This window comes from Poecilia mexicana, unplaced genomic scaffold, assembly GCF_051168715.1.
Source record: "Poecilia mexicana isolate PSO_F unplaced genomic scaffold, ASM5116871v1 scaffold_6, whole genome shotgun sequence".
Lineage (NCBI taxonomy): Eukaryota > Metazoa > Chordata > Actinopteri > Cyprinodontiformes > Poeciliidae > Poecilia > Poecilia mexicana.
The window spans coordinates 29,551,074-29,571,795 of NW_028263375.1; the positions used below are offsets into that span (position 1 = coordinate 29,551,074).

The window sequence follows — 20,722 nt, forward strand, 5'->3', positions numbered from 1 at the left end:
ACATCATCTCATGGAGGACTTTGGTTTCTCCCACCAGACGAGCTTTTTGCTCTCTTCGTGGATGGGATATGCCTTGGTCACTCCTTGGAGAAAAACATGTTCCCTCCGCTAAGGAAACTCCGCTGTCTCTCTCATGGAGACATTCGGTGGTCTCACAGAGAAAAGAAGAACTGTCCTCTCCTGGCCTCTTCTTATTCTTTATTTTTATAGCGCTTTTCACAGAGATCCCAATCTCTCTTTGTGGCTCAGCTGGTTTAATGTTAAAGTTAAGGTTCTTGGCCTCCTGCCAAATTTAACAAATCGTGATATATTATTTATTAGTCAGCTCAATGAAAGTGCCTGTTCAGAAGAACTACACCAGATTGGCTGATATATGGTAACGTATAATGGAAGAAATTCCTTGTTACAGTCACCAAAACGGGTGAGACCAGACTGCTAGCTAGTCTGAAGGAGCCAAGCGGGGGAGGAATGTTCTGTGAGGCAAAAGCTCGGAAACTGCAGCTCAGAAGAGGAATTTCGTCCTCAAAGGCGAAGCTACATCCGATCATGTGCTTTTGTACAGCTGAATGGTTGCTGTGGAGATTGAAGGATTTCTGAAACATGCATGAAATAATCAAAGCAACACTCCAGGTACGTTTTTGCTGAAGGAATTACATTGTGACATGACGGACAGCCCAAAAATGTCAATTTTACATAATACTGCCCCTTTAAGGAATATACGCAAGAGATTTCTTGGTTTGGTAATGAATAACTATTAATATCCGCCAAGGACAATTGTTATCAAAATTTGTAATTTAGATAAAACTTACCAAGTTGGTGCCCCATCTGATTCTTAAGAATTAATAGCCAAAAACTTTCACTCTATTTTTTTATGAATACCTGTCCAGTGTGGTATTACGGAGCAACAGATATGGAGAAGCAGCATTCAGCTTCTATGCACCTCAAATCTGGAGCAAACTTATAGAAAACTGAAATACAGAGTTCCTTTAAATCAAGACTAAAAACCTTTTTTTTTCTTTCTACAATGGTCCTAAGTTGCTGTCATAACCAGTTGTGTTGGACTGGCAAATTTGTCATTCTCCAAGCTAACCAATTCTGGAGCAGGCTGACCTAAAGAAACTCCAGTTGGGTCAAGCATCGTATTGGTTATGAAAATCCGGTGGCAGAGATTGCAGACTCCATAATCTATAATCATTGTTTAGTGAGTGGGACACAATCATACTACTAATGTTGACTGTAGAGTCATTAAATACTAACACTGCACAGAAAATGAGACAGGTATTTCTGAGATCGTAACTGATACACACAAAGCTGTGTATCAGTTTTGAAAAATACCTATAACCTTGTCAATAGTCAGTGGAAACATTTTTATTAGCAATACATCAAACACGTCTCATGACCAGCTTGTTCTTGTTCCCGCTGGCATTTTGATGATTTAACTTTGTCGATGCTCTCCAAGTCTTTGAGGTTGGAAGGCCTTTCTTCCATTACCCTAATCCTCAGTTCTCACCACAGATTCTCTGCCAGAGTTTGGGTTTTGGCTGGACCCCTCTAAAATTATAAATATTACTTCAGGTCAGAAAAAAACATTTAAGCCTAAAACTGCCAGGGATGTGAATAATTTTGGGCTTTTGTAGATGGCATTGATTTTAGCAAAGTATCAGGCTGAGACTCGGCATCTGCAAAAAACCTCATCTTAAAGGGGTCGTATTATGTAAAATTAACTTTTTCAGCTTTACGTCATGTTATAATGTTATTCTGTCACTAAAACATACCTGGAATATTGCTTTGATTCTTTCACAGATGTTTGAGAAATCCTTTAATCTCCATGAAAACCATTAAGCTGTGCAAAACACCTGGGTGGACCTAGCTCCGCCTTCGAGGACGAAGCTCCTCCTCTGAGTTGTTGCAGTTTCCAAGCTTCCACATCACATCTGTTGAGCTCATTGTAGGAGTTACTTCTCAGTGCAACACTCGTAAAACTTAGTTAAATTGTTAATAGAGCAGCCATGTTGTAATGACTTCCTGAAGGTGGAGTTTCAGAAACAACATGAGTTTTTAAAGAGACAAGTTGACTTAGTTACTTGATTGTGCTATTAAATGGCACCATGTGCCTGGAAAATACATAATACCGCCCCTTTAAATATCTTGTATAGGTGTAATTTAGAATCCCTAATAAAGTTGCACTACTTCCAAGTAAATTGCTGAAAAAAATGTATTTGTTAATTTTCCTATAATGTCAGGAAAACACTTAACATAGAAAGTCAATTGGGTAGAAACATCTTTGGCTTCATGTCTCTTAGGTACAATGTTTGGCTTTGCTCTTGTTAAGGGGCTGCTTGAGCTATTTAGTTCTAGAATACCTTGTTGTTGTGTCTACAAAGACGATTGTTTTGTATCCAATATGTTCTATGATTTTTAGCATGGGTATGATTTATTTTAACCTAAAGTGATCAATCCCCTTCCACATAACCCTGCATGATCTTCCTCGCCTTCTTTGAACAACGTATGAATAAGCAATCAAAATAAATTTCACTGTTTTTTCTTTTACTTCTTATTGTAAAACTATTCCAAAAACATTGAAAACAATCTTTTTTGCAGCTTGTTTTTGAATTTACCTGCAGTTGTTGGATAGATTTGCCATAAAGTGTGAAGTCTAGTACTACAATATTAGTGAAAAACACAAACGAAAGATTCCATGTATCAATCTTTAAAGCCAGCCATCGTTTCCATGCTTTTCCGATGCTCAAGAACCCCAACAGCAAGACGGAGAGTGGTGAAAGGGTCACTGTAGATTGATACTATCTATATGGCATTGCTCACCGTTGGGCTCTTCCCAGTCAGTTAAGGCCAGGCCCATCCAGATAAATTCCTTCCTGCGGAGGAAAGGAAGACGAAACAGCACTTAAGTCATTATCCAACTGCAGCCTCCTGTAATGGCTCTCAATCTCCAAATCTAATCAGTGGCTTGCCACCACAAACGGGGGTGGGGGGGCTCGCCACCTGATTAAATGCAAGTTCAAGTGGTGTAACCAGTGCCACTTTGTGGTTTTTTTTACTCAGGGGAGAACAGGGTGAGTGTTTAAACACCTGGAGCAGAGTGTTCATCCAAATTAGCCAGAACGGGTTAAAGTGGGAGATATTTAAGCAGGTGCTGACAGTCTTGGTCATGTTCTATTTGTTAAAGTTGGAGTGCAAGTAGCTGAGGGGAAGTCATGCGAACATCCAGGGACAGGTCATCCACTTCGGAAGCGTGCGAAGCGTCGAGGGTGTGAGGGCTGAGGGGGGGATGGAGCGCGCTTCCAGGCTGTTCATCAGCAGACATTAGGTGGATTATGTTAAACCGTTGAATCTTCACAACATCAATCTGCGACGTTCAGTGTGGGAGGAATGCTGGCCCCCGTGGCTGTGATGGGCTCTTTATGTGAACCCTTGCTTGTATTTACTCCACGTTTATTCAGGACAAAAGGAGCAAATGAGAAAAACAGACCTTTTAGCAATCGATAGTTAGACACTTAAAAATGTTGTGGACTTCTAAAGAAACACCACGGAGAGTTCGTGCTTACAAAAAGTGCCTGTCGTGGCACTTTGTATTCATTATACAATAATGAATGAAGTGACTAGCAGAAATATGGCAGAATTGGATTTAAGCTGTGCAGAGTGCTTGCCAAAGGGACAATAGAAAACACAATCTTGGCAATCATTTAATACATTATTTCCTTTCACAGTTTTCTAATAAAAGGCTGGAGTTGGAGCCACAAACAGCCCAATACTGAATACTTTTTAGCTTTTGAGAAAACTGTAGACAAACCACAGCACAACCTGTTGACAGCAGTGCTATTCTGTTTTACCTACTAGGCAATTATCAATAGAATTGAAAATTGTATCCATTCTTTTGCCTTACCTCAGGTTGCCAAACTCTCTGCACTGGGATTAGGAACCCAATACAAATCTTCCAAGAGTGGGGAGTTGTAAGATTACTGCGGTCAGGAGACGACATCTTGGACTTGATACCGGGTCACAAGATTGTTGAAAGGACAGAGAGTAAAACTGAGGTAGACGATGCAATCCAAAGAGCACGAGCAACAGCAATGTATCTGGTTCTTTAAATTTGTTAATATTAAATCTTTAAATCCGTCAGAATTGTGAGTGGCGATTGTTTTAGTACATCTTATTTAACATCAGGGACGGAGTCAAGACCGTTTCTTCTAAGACCAAGAATGGACCAAGACCAAGGCTGAGGCGGAATGATTAGAACTTTGATAAATATATCAGGATATTGCTTTCTATACGCCACAAGAATTGCAAAAAATACATAGAAAAATATTTAATTACTCAACCAAAACTACTTCTTGGTATTAATCTAATAACTGTCATAATAAACGAGTACTTAGGTTATTAAATGCACTCATACATTGATAAACATTCTCTAAACTGAATTAATCAGCTTATGTTGCACAATAGTTCCATGATACATAAAAAAACAGTGAGATTAGGATAATAAAGATTTGTCATATTTAAAGAAAATTATGATTATCTGAATAAAAGCCATTCATCAGAGTGTCAGATGTATAAAGGCTTACTTATCTTAGGTGGGTAATGTTTATGGATCTTAATACGTAATGCTTTTCTGTTTTGTTCATGATGTGTTTTTAAGATAACTTTTACTCTCTAACCTCCATACTGGCTTGGGGAAGTTATTTAACATTTCCACTAAGGATCTAGGATTTTATTAATGTAACCTATGGGGAAAAAAATAATTTCTATGTGTTTTGGACTTTCATCCACACAAAATTCCTGTTTCATATCACTAAAAATGATTAATTATGAAAACTCTGACCAAAGTGTAGATTTGAGAAAACTTTGTAGTCGTGTTTATGTGTAGATGTGGAAGAACTGAGATTTAGGGTCCAACGCATTACACTCTACAAATGATGTCACACACTTGATTTGACACAAGCCCCAGTCGACGTCTTGTGTTTTAATAACTTCATATTCTAATACGCTGTTAACCTACACATTTGTCCACACCAGTGAACTTCCTGGCGCCATATTTAATTCCTAACAGGAAGTCGTGGATGTTTTGAAAGAATCTGATAGGTTTTAGCTTTGTGCTACACTGCCCCCTATGGGTTTGGCATATTAAAAGCAACGCTCAGTGGCATATTTGTGCTGCTTCATGTGCATCAAAACTTTTCTGATTTCATGTATGATATATATTTTTCTTAAATGTGATGGAGATATTCATGCTTGTAAAGCTGAGTGCACAAGGCCTTGGTTAGATATATATCTTAAATATGTATTTTTATGATATATATTCCAGAACAGTAACAAATTGAAAATTCTGATTTAAGCAACTAACCATATCAGCACTTCCCTTTTAATTGTGTTTCTTAATAATGGAGCCATTATTATTGCATGGCTGCTGTTATGCAGCCTATGCAGAGTGACTCAGGCCAGTGGCTCCGTCAGAAGCTGGGCAGAGACGAGCAGCTCTTCCAAAGTATCTTAAGGAAACTTGGCACTCTTCTTTGGAGTCATTTCAGATTCAATCACACTTGATCAACTTGGACCGCATCCGGTGGTATTTATAGAAAGTTAAACGTTATGCGGTTATACAGCCTGGCCCAGGCCCAAGAGCGCGCTATTTATTTCTGCCTCTGCAGCAAAGCAGGGAGTTGAAAATTCTTGGCTCTCAGGTCGACTCCAGATTGCTCGATTTCCAGTTAAACTGAGAAGGAGCTTTTTGTCAACAGAACTATGCACATTTAAAATATTGCGTTATCTTAAGTTACAGTTAAAAAAAAAAAAAAACTGTTTTAAGTAACGTTGACATTTTCACAATTTTATTTTCTTCCGTAGTCCATTTCTAGGGAATACGTCCGATGTGAATAATTGACTGATTAAGTTGAGTAAAATGTCAGCGAGCAGAGCCAGGAAAATTCCACAAAGTCTGTCTCCAGATTTATTTTTCTCCTGTGACGTTCAAAGCAGTTAGCAGACAATAGACTATTAAACTCCTGACCCATTAACCTTTATTTTCCTATGTTACAGCTCCCTCGCTAGCAGCTGAGTCTGAGAGTTAATGACTCAGCTAACATGACAATAAAATTAACAAGGTGTTTTAAGCTGTTGCGTTTCTGGTGCCCAGAAACGGGCCGACTCTCCCAATCAGTAGAAAGCATTTAAAAGCACCCTTCCCTCCTAAAAGCCATTATCGCAACATGATAGATCTTGAAGCACAAGAGGCCATTAAGGAAGTTTAATGAATAGACTACCCAGAGCAGCCAGGTGTCTCCAGAAAAGCCCTTGATCACACGCCTACAAAGTTTCAGCTCTTTGCTTCACCGGTCAGCGTGTGTCTGAATGAAAGCTCGGTGGAAATCTGCAGCAGGGAGCTGAAAATGACCTTCAGACGTTTTGTGCAGAAAACCATCCCATAAGACATAAGCATGTCTAGCGGTTACTTGAACTGATTTCTCAAAATCCAAAATCAAAAGGCATAAATATCAGCGTGGGCTAACCTTTTGCTCATGGCAGAGTGCTTGGCTGTGTGCTGGACTTCCTCCTTCCTGCTAATATTGACTTGTTCTAATTTGCTCTCATGCTTGCTCAACTGGAACCAATGGTAGATGGGTTGCATCATCTGAGAATAAAATGCAAGGCTTTTCTCTGAGTGGCTTCTTCGAGCCTAAATGTTTTGCATTTGGAAAATGTGTCACTGCAAAGTGTTATGCCACACAAACGTTTCTCTTTGTTACCACTAGAAATAGTGGAGCAAAATCCAGATTTTATGCTACAGACGACACAAAGCAGCGCATGAAGTAGAAGGTAATTAGGGGATTTTTAAAAATGTTTTACAAATCAACTCAATCAGAATTCTGAATCATATCCTCAACTCCAACATCTCTGGATGACTTCTTCTAACTCTACGTACAAACAGATGGGTAAAAGAAGTTGCGAAAGCTAATGAGGTGTGTGGTACGCAATTACATTTTTCTGAGTAACTTTTTTGAAAACTTGTAACTGTTTTGAAACAAAAATACATTAGGAGTATTTTTACTATGTTGTACTTTTTACTTTTACTTGAGTAATTTTATTATTTTACTGGATTCTCTAACTTCACTGAATGGAGAACAAACATGTTTTAACTTAAATTTGACCATAGACACACACCTGCTGCTTTTGTTAGTTTCATATGAACAAAAACTGATTTAGAAAAACAAATATTTTGCCTGATTTTGTTCTTTTTGAATTATTTGTTAGTTTTGTCCTTAAAACACCAAAATTTGAACTTGACTTCATATTTTGGTTCACCTGATTACGCAATTCTTAAATATTAAATTCTTGATCATTTGATCAGTTACTCAGAGTCGACTTCTTACCAAATACTTTTTTACTCTTACCTGAATAAGACGGCTAGATTTTACTTTTACTGGAGTAAAATTATGTTGAAGTAGTGCTACTCTGCCTCCCTGTGGTGGTGGTGGGGCGCTGCTCATCTGGGTGGGTGTGGGTGCAGCCGAGCGTACGTTGCCTGGCTCAGGTTGCTTTGGGTTTCTTGGCCTTGTACCTGGATTGGGTTGACTTGTTTGTTGGTGGATGCTGTGGACAGGTGTCTTCTTTTTTAAAATTCGTTTTATAGACGAGTTCAAACTGGTGGCATCACTACAGGTAATCAGGAGGGTTTCTTGTAGACGCGCTAATAAATCTGAGAGAGCCAGGGTTCATGCTGGCTGCTATGTGGTCAAATGTGTATTTCATCAAATAAAAGTATTTTTAAATTGTACAATATAATTTTCTGGATTATTGTCCAGATTCTGGTCCTAAGGTTTGAAGAGTACCAAGTTTAAAAATTACAGACCTCTCCAATGTTGGGAAAACTTGAAAATGTATGAAAAACTTGTTTTCCCCACTGTACAAATGTGTTACTCCTTTTTACCCGTTATTTTTTGCTCAAAGAAATGGCGCTCTCCACCAGTTACTGCAGCATCCGTTCTTAGCCACTAGAAGCAGTGAGTCGCTGAGATCTATAGTTGATATAAACATCTACATTTATCGGGAAATATGAAAAATTATGACTCATCAAATGGATAAGTTACCAGTTTCTCCCAGCTTTTTTTCCTACTGCTGCTGCCATCACAACATCAGTCATCATGAATAGAATAAAAAAATTAAAGTTTCTGGTAACAGCTGACAGAAGACAGCTGTTATCGGCTGTCTTCTCACGCCGTAAGCAGAACATACTATAACTATAACGATAGCAAGAATAGTAAGGCAGTAAATATCGATATGTTTCACCGTAACATTTTTCTATGTCATTGTTTAAAAGGGTTGTTTCCGACCCAACTCCCTTTTATAAAAACCATAACCACCCTTTCTGATGGCAGTATTTCACCCTGGAGTTTATAAGTTACTCTATGGTGGCTTTCCATGAGCTTCTGATCAGATGATGACTAACGTCTGATGGCATCAAAGGCCGTGTTCACTCACCGTGGTGACATTCCGATAGCCAGTTATCGGCTTGAGTTACGAGAGCCTTTAAATGTCAAATGGGAAACGTCTGGGTCATCCTTTCAGAGCAGGGGTCAAATCAGTGAATGCAGGTTTTCAGGCAGTCTCCGAGTCACTGAGAAACACTCATTGCATGATTTGTCTTCAGCTTTGTCTGTTTCTCATGGAGCTCCTGGCTTTTTATTATTTATGCCACTGTCAAGCATACAGGTGGAAACATATTTTAAGGATGTGTCTTCGGTCTTCACCCAAATCATAGGGCCGAGGCAAGAAAGGAATGACCCAAGAAGAACAACTGCAAAGTCCTAGTGAATATCTAGACCTTAAAAAATCTGCAGAGAGGAAACACCAAGCTCACTACAAGAAGAAGTTTGGGAACATTGTCATTCATATGTGGCTGTGGGATCCGAGGCGCTAACAAGGATATTTTCCAGGCGTAATATTCCAGGGCATTTCAAACCCAACAACTCTCTCAGACAGAAGCTGGCTCACCCCAAAGACAAAACACCAGGGGAAAAACACTGAGACAGAATCTTAGCAGTGAGGGATGTTCAGACATCTTCAGTGCAGAAACAAAATCACAGCTATACCAACATAAGGTCTGTTTGAAGATGTCGATGGGCACATTTAGAACAAGGCAGGAAGGTGGTTTGAGGAGTGAAAGAAGCCACTTTTGTTAAACATAAAAATCCAATACTGAACATCGGAGGTATCCTCAGATTTGATCTTTCTAACACCTACTCTGCAGGTCTGACTGATTTCCATGGGTGATTTTATACTTGTATATACATCTTAGGACATGTGGCCAAAACAACTCATATGGGATTGTTAGGGAGATGCTTGGATCGTCAAGCAACAACAACCCAAACACTGACCTGAATAGAAGGCAGGACCAGGTGCTTTAACTGTCCCTTTAGTCTTAGTTTATAAATCACTGAACTGTCTAACACTAAAATCCATTAAAGACATGTTGTTGTATCAACCTTCCAGACCTCTCAGGTGTTCTGATTCTGGTTCTGCTCTGTATCAACCAGAATCAGAACCAAATACGGAAAAGCAACATTCAACTTCTACCCTCCTCTAATCTGCAACAACCTTCAGAAAACTGGAGAACAACAAAAACACTGAGTTCCTTTAAATCATATGCAAATTAAAAAAAAAGACCAAATAATTTGTAAAAAAAAAAAAAAAAATACAACCTATTTTTAACTCACCTGAGTTCATATGCAGTCTTTATGTTTTCTTAGTCACTGTTTTACTGACTTTACAATAGCCCAAAATGGAAATCTTTCAATCACCGCATATGAAATGCCAATTTGAAAGAAGTTTTCAAACTTCTGTTCTGAGAGCTGCGTTCAGAAGTAATCAGAACATTAAAATGATGGATTCTGGTTCTCTGGCAGTGGCGTGGCTGCACTTCCTGGCAGTAAAACAATAAAAATGATAGATTGAAAAATCCTAATGACATAATGACTGAAATCAGCTTCTCCCAGAAAACGCTTTTTCTCCCAAAGTGGGGGGTGTACTTTTCCAGGGAAACTGTAATGGCACATTAACTAGCATGTATTTATGTAAAATCATAGGTTTTAAAGCAAGTCTGGTTCGGTTTGGCCACAGAGATGGTCTTTTCCTACACTTAACAACTTCTGGGTTATTTTGCCAACCCAGATTTTGGTTAAATATTAACCAGTGGATGGGCATTTTAGATGTCCTCTAAAGTCTGTTTAATGTTAAGGCTAGCTGTAGCTGGAGGCTACCTCAGCAAGTAGTGGTATATCCACTTAAGGTTATTTTAGGACAAATTAACCTACCCATGTTTTCAATTGTTGGAGGAAGCCGATGTACTTCAGCTTGAAGTATTTACTACATAAATACAGAGGAAAACATGGGAACTGGCTCTGGTCACCCAGCTCCTTTGCTGTTTAGGTTGTTTCAAAACTAAACTTGTCAGATATAAAATGGTTCTTTATATTTCTGGACTTTTAACACCAACCATGTTCTATGTTTATTGCTTGGTCTACTGTCAGGAAATCTGGTTTTAGGACTCCAATTGATTGATTTGATCAGAGGTCACAATCTGTCATGTTGCACAAGAATCAAAGAGTCTAACAGGTGATTGAAACCTCAACAACAACATATGTACAAAATGTTCTGTTTAAAGTACAAAATAAAAGAAAAAAAGGGATGAAATGATAATACATAGCGGGTTTTTGATACCACTGAGTCTGTAGCTGCCTGTTCGGTCTTAAAACCCATCTATTTTACTTGGCTTTCAACTCTAGCGGGATCTAGTTTTAAATTGTATGTTTTTGTTTTTAAACTGTAAGTTTTTATTTTATGTTTTTTTTATTGTTATGTTGTGTTTTGATGTACAGCACTTTGTATCAGCTGTGGTTGTTTTAAAGTGCTTTATAAGTAAAGTTGGTATGGTATGGTAACTTCTTAGTTATTTATGTACTTCCTGTTAGCGACTTAGCCTGTGTATGGCATCAAATGTCTGGTCTGAGCAAAATATTTATAAACATTTAAATCTGGATAAAAAAGTTCCTGCTCAGTATGAAACGCTACTAAATTAATGTGACTAAACTGAGTGTTTTGTCAGATTTTTTTTTTTTAATTTTTGTCAAAGTTTGAACATTACAGATAGCTAGGACTAGCTTGCACTAGTTGACTAGCAAATTTCAGGCTAAAGTTATCTCAAGTTATCTAATTCAATCTCTTGGGTAAACTAATGTCATTAACACAATGGCATAAACATTATGAAACAGAACAATTTTACCATTCTTCCTTATGTCTTTTGGTGAAACAAGGTTATCAACAGGTTGTTGAAGAATTCAAAAGGGCAGCTTGTGAAAAATGACGAGCCCCGTCCTCCGATCTTCTCTAACTTAAGAACTACTAGACTTCTGTCCAACCAGCTTTAAAACTGCATTTATGTTAACTACACAGCCCAGCAGTCCTTTCTGTGGAGATGCAAAGACAGAACAACAGTCTTGCTGATATTATTAAGGGCAGAATGTGCTTTTTTAATACCTAAACGCCTCATCAGCGATTTACCATCTAAGTGCTGCACAAGAGCAAAAACAGGAAGCTGACAACAGGGAACCGAGTCTCCCTGCTAACCTTTTCGCTCGCACCTACAAGCCCAGGCTCTTAGCCACAGGAAATGTTGGAGTCAATGACAACATCCAGTATGAGGAGCTATAAACATAGTGGTATGGCCTAAGATCGAGAATTGGTGAGCCTTGACCTTCTTTTCTATCATCGGCTCTCAGCTTAATGCGAACCTGGCACTTTTCCCACCCATTAACCCCCATCGTCTCCAGGGCTCAAACCTGGACCTATTTAAAGAAACAAGAAAGCAAGTTGTACATTTCCAAGCGTATTTTGTTCTGTAAATTAATAACTCCAGTCCAGATTAAAGAGATAGTTCCAAATGTTTAAAGTAAAGTTCTGTTAAAATGTAAAAAATATTATACTTGTTGCTGTGAAAAGCAATAAGAAAGTGTTCACTTTAATACTAAGAAATTATTTTCTGTTCTCTTCATTTAACTTCTATACCAGACACTTATTCTGCCAGAAAACCCTTTGCTGGATCTATTCTCAGTACCTGTTTCACACAGGAGAATCGTTGGTGGCGCACCACCTCCAAGGTCAATTTCCTGTGTAAATATTAATTGGTCTGCGATGGACTGGCGACCTGTCCAGGGTGACCCCGCCTCTCGCCCAAAACGTTTGCTGGTGATGGGCACCAGCAGCCCTCCAAACCCCGCTAGGGACAAGGGTGTTAGAAAATGGATGGATGGATGAGTATTAATTGTTTTTTTGTAAATAAATGCCTTATGCAAACATGGCAATGACTTATAGGGACAGATTAAGAAAATTCTCTTCATTTAAACTACGTCGAAGTAGTTTTGCTTTTTACTCCACTTTACTTTTACATCAAAAAGTTTCTCTAAGCAGAAATGGTTTACATGCTCTGTTCTGTTCTCAGTACTTGTTTCACCCAGGAGAATCATTTATGGCGCATCACCTCCAAGCTCAATTTCCTGTTTAGATATTACTTAGTTTGTAGAAAACTGGCTAATGTAACCATGGCGATGATTAAACAGTACAGACTGAGAAAATTGTCTTCATTTAGACTACTTCAAAGTAATTTTGCTTTTTACTCCGCTTTATTTTTACGTCAAAAAGCTTTTCTAAGCGGAACTGGTTTACATGCTCTGTCCTTAGTATTTGTTCACCGGTGAGGCACACAACCCTACCTCAGTTTCCCAGGTGAATAATTATAAACTTTTGTGTAGTGTAATCGATTGCCCAACTCAAGCGTGACAATTAATTGTTTTAGAAAATAGAAATGTTTTAAGATGATCAGGGTTTATACTAAAGAAGAGAAGATATTCACTGGTTATAATCGCTCAACAGATCCTCATTTCAAAAATTCGGATACCTCTAAAACAACAGAAGCAAATAGAATAGAAGCAAATAGATCCAAAACTGGTATGGAAACGAATATTACGCCGTCACAAAACAAACTTAAAAACAATGTTTGTAGGGATGGAAGCAAACACACTGCTGTGTTCAGCGGTTAAATGCATTTTCCTCCAGGGCATCATCTCCAGGTCTGCTGTGTGGCTTGGACCCGTCGCACAGTGACTCAGGCTGCTCTCCATTTGAAAAATTAAACAGTAGAGAGGGAGGTGGGTGGAGGTGGCGGCGGTGGGAGAGGCTGGAGTTGGCGGCGGCTAGGGAGTTGGCAGAGTTAAATGAGGGCCTCGGGATGAAGAGGGAAAAAAAAAAAAATTATAAAATAAAATAAAACATGCTGAGCTCAGCACAGCCTTTACAATCTCAATCACAGAGGAGGGAGCCGGAGAGCTGATGTAATGGCTGAAGTCGTGCTGCCACCGCCTTGGCAGAGGGTGGGGAGCTCGTCAGCACGGCCGCACTAATTCACCCTGCCACACACACCACCAATCACAAGATCCCCCCCACCCCATGCCGGATCAAGGGTACATCATGCCATCAGCGGGGCGGGGGGGGGAGGGTAAGAGTTATGGTCAAGTGTAAGAGCAGGCACTCATAAGGTATAGGATGGGAGATTTAGTGACTTCTTTTCAGACTGAAGAGTGACAGAATGAGAGAAAGATTACCCCCCTACCCCCCTAATGCCCCCCTCTCTTTTTGCACATTACAAAATGTATTGAGATTCTACAGAAAACGTACTTGTTACACCTTCCTTGAAAACTGAACACACTCCTCTCTCTTACGATCAGTCTTGGGGGCAATCAAGTAAAAATACAGTTATGGATTTCCAGAAAAAGAAAGGCGGCTGGTGTCAAGAAATTTTCTGGATGTCAGCATGTGGCGGTTGAAGAGAAATATTTTTTGTTTTTTACAACCATGCCATGAGGCCATGCCATGCCTCTGGTCACTTTTATGCAGCGTTTGTGCAAAACTGGTCCACGAAACGGAAATGTATTCTCAAACGATACTTTAAAGCGGACATTTCATGCTTTTAAATACTTCTTTTTCATATTTAAATCATCTATTTAAAGTAGAACTGCAATGTTTTGGTCTGAATCCCTGGTTATTGTAGCTCCACAGACCACTTGTTTACCTGTTCTGAGGCATTTTAGAGCAACTCGTTACAGCAATTCTTTTTTAATTGTGATTGAGACATGACACGCCCCGCCCCCCTCCTTTACCCCTCGTTCGGCCATTTTTGTAGTTTGATTGCAGCGATACTATTATCTTCCACAGATGTCAACAACGGAAGACTTGTCCATCGTATCTTACATGTCGGAGCCAGAGTCTGACCCCGAGCAGGACAATGAAGACTACGAACACGACGAACCAGGCGTTCAAATGAGTGTATTGCCATGGTGTTATTACCGTATTTATACCCTTTCTTTCTCTACCAACTATCTACAGTATGGAGCGTAGTTTAACTACAGTGTCCATGCATGTCAAATACCTTTTCAAGTAGTAATGCTACCACAATATGAAAGTAGTAAACAAAGGCTCAACATAATTGAGGAGGTAGCTAACGGGAGCGTCAAGAACGTCACTGAAAGCATTTTAAATTTAAGGGCTAAAAAGAGTGGATTTTACATGTCCCCTTTGAAGTGCACTAGTTAATTAAAAAAAAACACTGACAGAAATTTCCTTTGTCAGAACAAATCAGAATACCCTAAGAAATTACACCTGAATGTAAGAATGTTTAGGTTTAAGACATCAGAAATGTGTAAACGCTTATAAGACATTCACAGTTGTTGTCTACAGGTCAGCTGGGTCTTCTTTGCTGAAGTTTCTTCAGGGAAAGCAGTTAGTGAGTGTGTCCAAACTGAATTGTTCTCCAAGCTAAATCTGGACACACAATAATAACTTATGTTCCGCTACGTCGAATCCAAACTGGTGAAAGAGTGCAGTGATTTCTTCTAAGTCGTCACTGCCACCTGGTGTCCGAATATTGCCATTGCGTGTCCAGGATGAAAACGGATGTAAAACAACATCCGCAGTTAAGGAAATGTATGTTAGTTTTGGACATATTTACTTGCATAAAAGGTATGGAGACATAATTCAATTTCACGTTTTTATTTTGTACATTAATAAAACTGTAGTTGAATTCAAGGATATGTCACAGAAATTGTTAATTTTTTTAAAAAGTCCATTGTGACATAAAAAGACATTTTTGAATACTGTAGCAGCATGCAGCAAATATATATATATATATATATATATATATATATATATATATATATATATATATATATATATATATATATATATATATATATAAAACATATTTTAGATTTTATTTACCTAGTGAGATAATCCAACAAAAAGAAGTGAATGATTTTGAAATGGAGTAGGAAGCTATAAGATTTTAATTAATTAATTAATAATCTTTTTAATAACTATAAATCTAAAAAATAATAATGTGCATTTCTATTCAGAAGATGCAAGTCCGTTGAGATATGTCACCACTGCTTCTACTTGACTAATAGAGACTGATTTTCGCAAAAAGTCAAGATCAGTCAGATTTGATGAATTGGGATCTTGAAAACAAATTTTTGTGTCTTGCCACATATTCTTAAATGGTTTGATAATAATAATAATAATAATAATAATAATAATTAATAATAATAATAATAATAATAATAATAATAATAATAATAATAATAATAATAATAATAATAATAATTAATAATAATAATACATTTCCCGAGAAAATTAATTATACTGGGGGCGTTTGGCCGATGACTGGTTTGAAATCGGCATTCTACTGCTCTCCCCTGTCATCACATCCAGGAAGAACAATCGAGTATCACAGCGGCACATCCTGCGCAGGAACTCGGACATTATCAGAGCAGAGATGGTAGGTTTGAATGAAGCTGAATGCCGCTTTATCACTTTAATAATATGCGATATGTACATTAACAATAAAACGTCCAGTTAGTTATTGTTGTGTTTCTATTTTTGATCAGGGGTTCATTTAGTCAGGCTATGCTAAGCGTTAGCCTGCTAAGTTGTGTGTGCACTGTGAGTAAGCAAAACAGCTTCAGTAGCTGTTAGTATTATAAGTTGACTCAGAGGGAACGTGAAGCAACTTTTCTTTAAAGTCCACTGTGGAATACTCGAGAACACATCTCCTTAAACCACATAATGAAAACTGAGAAGCTTATTTGTGCGGTTAAGCCGTCGGCAGCAGCGTACCACAGAGGTGCTAGCTGAAGTTAGCCGCACCAGATTGAGTTAGCATAAATGCCCCGAGCGGAGGGAGAACCGTGGCTTTACTTTCGCTTTGTCTCAGGTCACTTTCTTTTTATTAAAATAACATGATATATTTGTGTTGCATTCTTATATGTAAAGAAATTCGCTTGGAGAAATCTTTAGATAAATTTAATGTGTACATTTTAATCCAATTGACGCTACAACTATAGTGTAGACTAATAAATGGTTCAAGCTCGCATTGGTTACTGAGTTGTCATCGTTTAACGTGGGTTTATCAATTATTTAGCCGCTATACGGTCATTTAAAACCCCTGACTAAAACAGCCCAGGGTTTAGACGGGCACAGAACCGGGTGTTACGTTTTACCTAGAAGGTTTTTTTTTTATTATTATTATTATTGAACACATATTTTCATAAAGAACTTCGTGATTATGGAAGATAATTACGTGCGTCTGGTTCTGTTGTGTTTTTCCAGCTATCAAAATGTATAATTTGTTCTGCATTCCTTTTGAATTCTTGCTTGTTTTCTCTCTAGTTCCGCAACCAGTACGACAACGATGTAACAGTATGGAGCCCTCAGGTGAGTCTCCCCCCCACCCCCAGGCTCCAGTTGCACCGAGTTCAAGGCCGTTTTCTGAGCCGCTTCTGTGTCCGCAGGGTCGCATCCATCAGATCGAATATGCCATGGAAGCGGTGAAGCAAGGCTCAGCAACTGTGGGACTGAAATCCAGAACACACGCTGTCCTCGTTGCACTGAAGGTATGATCACACAGCCCTACAGCCCTCTGGGATGGGAAGGGAAATGTGACTGTGTTAGGATTTTACCGATTTTAACATCAGAGTAGGTGGTTCTGGTTGGCGTGCATACATATCTGACCTGCTAACAACAGATCAGAGCTGATTACAACCTCTGGTTCATTTACCAATCAATACTGTTTTCAATTCAAATTCGAAAATGCTTTTGTGTTCCCGAAGGGAATTTAAATGTTACTGTAACTCATATTAATTCAGGGTTCTGAATAATAGTAAACATAACTACAAAACTCTGTGTATGACTGATACCCATGAAATAATACTTAGTTTTGTGTGAAATAACACATTTTGTCATGATTCTACCGAACGTCTTCATGCCTTTTCAGAGAGAATAATGTGCTTGTGTCAGATTACTGACAGAGCTCATTAATTTTAATCATTCCTTTTGTTATCTATGATCTTAGCATCTCATTTTGTTTTGGGAAAACGACACCTTCCAAGCAAGATGTTTGTGTAAAATGTCAAAACACTCAGATTTGGTATTATCAAATTTTGTTTTAATTCTGAACAGAGAGCCCAGTCTGAACTGGCTGCCCACCAGAAGAAGATCCTGCATGTCGACAACCACATTGGCATCTCCATCGCCGGACTGACTGCTGATGCCAGGCTGCTCTGGTAGGACATGAAGGACGTCCATCACCTGGAACAAGCTGGATGTTGGACATTTCAGAGACGTCAATAAAAACTCTTGACATATTTTCTTTCTCTCAATATTATGGCATTTAGTAAATAAAAATAATTCTGGTGATTCTGACAGAGATAAAACAAGAGAAGTTTGGTCTGATTGAACTTCAGATTATCCAGCCACTCAGCTCCTCCAGACTAGCCAGCAGCAATTAGCAAACACCTGGTGGAACTGAGCATCTACTGAGCTCGTTATAGGAGCAACTGCTCAGTGAAACACTGGTAAAAAAAAAAAAAACAACTTTAAAGGCTTCATAGAGGAATGATGTTGAGATGACTTCCTGGAGGCGGAGTTTCAGAAAGAGCAGGAGTTTCTTAAAGAAACAGAGGCCCAATTACAAATTTCTTCTGTCATATTTGGTATATTTACAAAATGTTTATAACAATTGAAGCTAACATAGTGCTGTAAAATGCCACTATATAAGCTACAGACTACTTCCCCTTTAAATAGGTGGATTTTCTCTCACCTCCATCTGACAGACATCAAACAGGAACATGTCTCTTAACCAGATTAAACCTGCTTGTATGTTTTGACTAATCAGACCTTTAACCTTCTCTCTTGCAGTAACTTTATGCGTCAGGAGTGTTTGGACTCGAGGTTCGTCTTTGACCGACCCCTTCCAATTTCCCGTCTCGTTTCACTCATCGGCAGCAGTATCCTTTCCGTTAGCGAAGTTCTCATTTGAAAAATATTTTGAACTTTAGGATCAGTGTTGGGACTAAAAACAAATCAATACTAGACCGCTGAAAATGACGTGGTGCCCAATACATTAATAGCAAACAAGCTTCTATCCATTGGAATGAGGAAAGTAGAACTGGTTCTACTGGACTAATCATGATCATTTAAGTTTATACAGTTATCATTAACTGCATAAACAAAATGGACAAAAAATATTGGTATTGACCCAAATTGGAGGGCAGACTTTATAAAGATCTGTGATTGGTCAAAAAGCTTCCTCCTGACAGTTTGCTTCCCTTCGTCTGCTTGTTTATCACAAAGCAAGTTACAGAAAAAATGACGACTCATTTCCAGGAAAAGCAGCGAATAAAGAAAACAAGCAAATTCAACGCTTAGGTAAATGTATTTTTAGCCCTAGTTTGAAAAAGTGGGATCCTGAACTGAACCCATAGAAACCCAGATTCCCACACAGCGCTACGGGAGGAGGCCCTATGGAGTCGGACTCCTCATCGCCGGCTATGATGTAAGTTTTTGCCGTTTGGATTTAGAGTTCCAGCGTTAACTTGAAGCACGATAAGTGGAGCGCTGAGATCTTTCTGTCTGCCAGGACATGGGGCCTCACATCTTCCAGACTTGCCCATCGGCAAACTACTTTGACTGCAAAGCCATGTCGATCGGAGCGCGCTCCCAGTCTGCACGCACCTACCTGGAGAGGTGCATGGACAAGTTCCAGGACTGTAAGATTCTGATTTTATTCAAAACTCATTGAGAAGCGTTTTGTGACGTCATTCAGCAGTGAACCTTGATGTTGGCAGGTGCTCTGAATGAACTGGTTCAACATGGCCTCCGCGCTCTCAGAGAAACGCTCCCCACCGAGCAGGACCTCACCACCAAGGTACCCGGTTCCCTTTCAGTCGCGCTGGCCAAACCAAACCTTTTACAAAACTGTCAACTGTAAAATACAGTTTAAAAAAAAAAAACACAACTCACAAAAAGATTTATTTTCCCTGCATAAACCATAAAGAAATATGAAATATTTTAACTAAAAGTAGATTTTTTTTTGTAGGCAAGGAATGTATAAATCATTGTAGATCTAAAGCTTCAAAAGGGTTTTCTTATTGGAATACAGGCAACCGCTTTGATTTATTTTGTACGATGAAATATTAGGATCAAGCTAAGAAAACAAAATTACGAGAATAAAGTCATAGTATAACAAGAACAAAGTTGTCATTTTTTCGAGAATAAAACCGTAATGTTATGAGTATTCTCGTAATACGACTTTATTGATGGAAAACTGACTATTCTCATAAAACCACAACTTTATTCTTGTATTACAACTTTATATTCATACAACTTTATTGAGAGCATGGAGATTTTCTGTTGGGGCGATCGGTTCATGACGAATGAATGTGTTGCAGAACGTCTCCATCGGCATCGTGGGTAAGGACATGGAGTTCACCATTTACGACGACGACGATGTGGCTCCGTTCCTGGAGGGGCTGGAGGAGAGGCCGCAGAGAAAGGTACAGCGCTTCGGCTCACATCACGTCGCTTTTCATCTGAATGAATATCCGTGAACTAAAACACAATCTGTATTTCCGTCCAGGTCGCCCAGCCTGCAGAGGAGCTGGCTTCTGGAGAAGCACCCGATGAGCCGATGGAGCACTGAGGGAGCAGAGCCTCCGTAAAACCCCCAGACCAACCGGATGATGCGGCTCTGTAGAGGAGAAGGCTGTCGTGATGTGCCACTCACAAAACTGTTCATTCAAATTAGTCTTTGCCTACATCAACCCATGTAACGTTTTTTATTGTATGGGTAAAATCTACCATTATAGTAATAAACATCCCTTTTTTTGAGTTGTGCTTTTGGTCAATTTTTTTTTTTTTTTAACGGATTTGAGTCCAAAACGTTTGATCAGAAGTTTAAACGAACGTGAAATATGAGGAAGCAAAAGCATTTATTGTCTTTCAGAATATCTTAATACTTTCTGTCTGAACTTGTGTGCTTTTCCGACAACAACTTCCTAAAACATCGTCATATGTTTTTAGGAAAAAACGTTTTCAGTTTGCATGCTAAAATGTAAAAACATGGAAAACACAAGGAAGTCTGAAAATGTTTTCAAACGGTAACGGCGATCCTTAAGCCCGTCTTCTTTCTGATGTGGGAAACGGGCAGATCGAAGCCAGAACCAAGTTAAAAAAATAAAATACATAAAGTTTCTTGCATGATTGCATATCTGCACAGTTCAGTCGCAGTTTGATTCTCATTGGCCTGGCTATGTAATTTATAAATATT

At 38.8% G+C, this 20,722-nt stretch overlaps 1 protein-coding gene across 1 annotated transcript; it reads left to right on the top strand.

The window, feature by feature from the left end:
• Positions 1–15,796: 15,796 nt before the first annotated feature.
• On the top strand, positions 15,797–20,283 carry psma1 (proteasome 20S subunit alpha 1). The gene is made up of 10 exons (XM_014995661.2): positions 15,797–15,895; positions 16,786–16,830; positions 16,908–17,009; positions 17,575–17,678; positions 18,313–18,401; positions 18,879–18,949; positions 19,034–19,163; positions 19,242–19,321; positions 19,845–19,949; positions 20,033–20,283. The coding sequence occupies exons 1-10, from the start codon at positions 15,893–15,895 to the stop codon at positions 20,093–20,095; spliced, it is 792 nt and encodes a 263-aa protein (XP_014851147.2). The 5' UTR covers positions 15,797–15,892; the 3' UTR covers positions 20,096–20,283.
• Positions 20,284–20,722: the final 439 nt, after the last annotated feature.

What these genes read in the sequence shown, in the direction of transcription:
- psma1 (XM_014995661.2), top strand. An exon ending in TAACAGTATGGAGCCCTCAG is followed by an intron (nt 16,831 to 16,907) that starts GTGAGTCTCCCC and finishes CTGTGTCCGCAG; the next exon opens with GGTCGCATCCATCAGATCGA. An exon ending in CATGGACAAGTTCCAGGACT is followed by an intron (nt 19,164 to 19,241) that starts GTAAGATTCTGA and finishes TGATGTTGGCAG; the next exon opens with GTGCTCTGAATGAACTGGTT.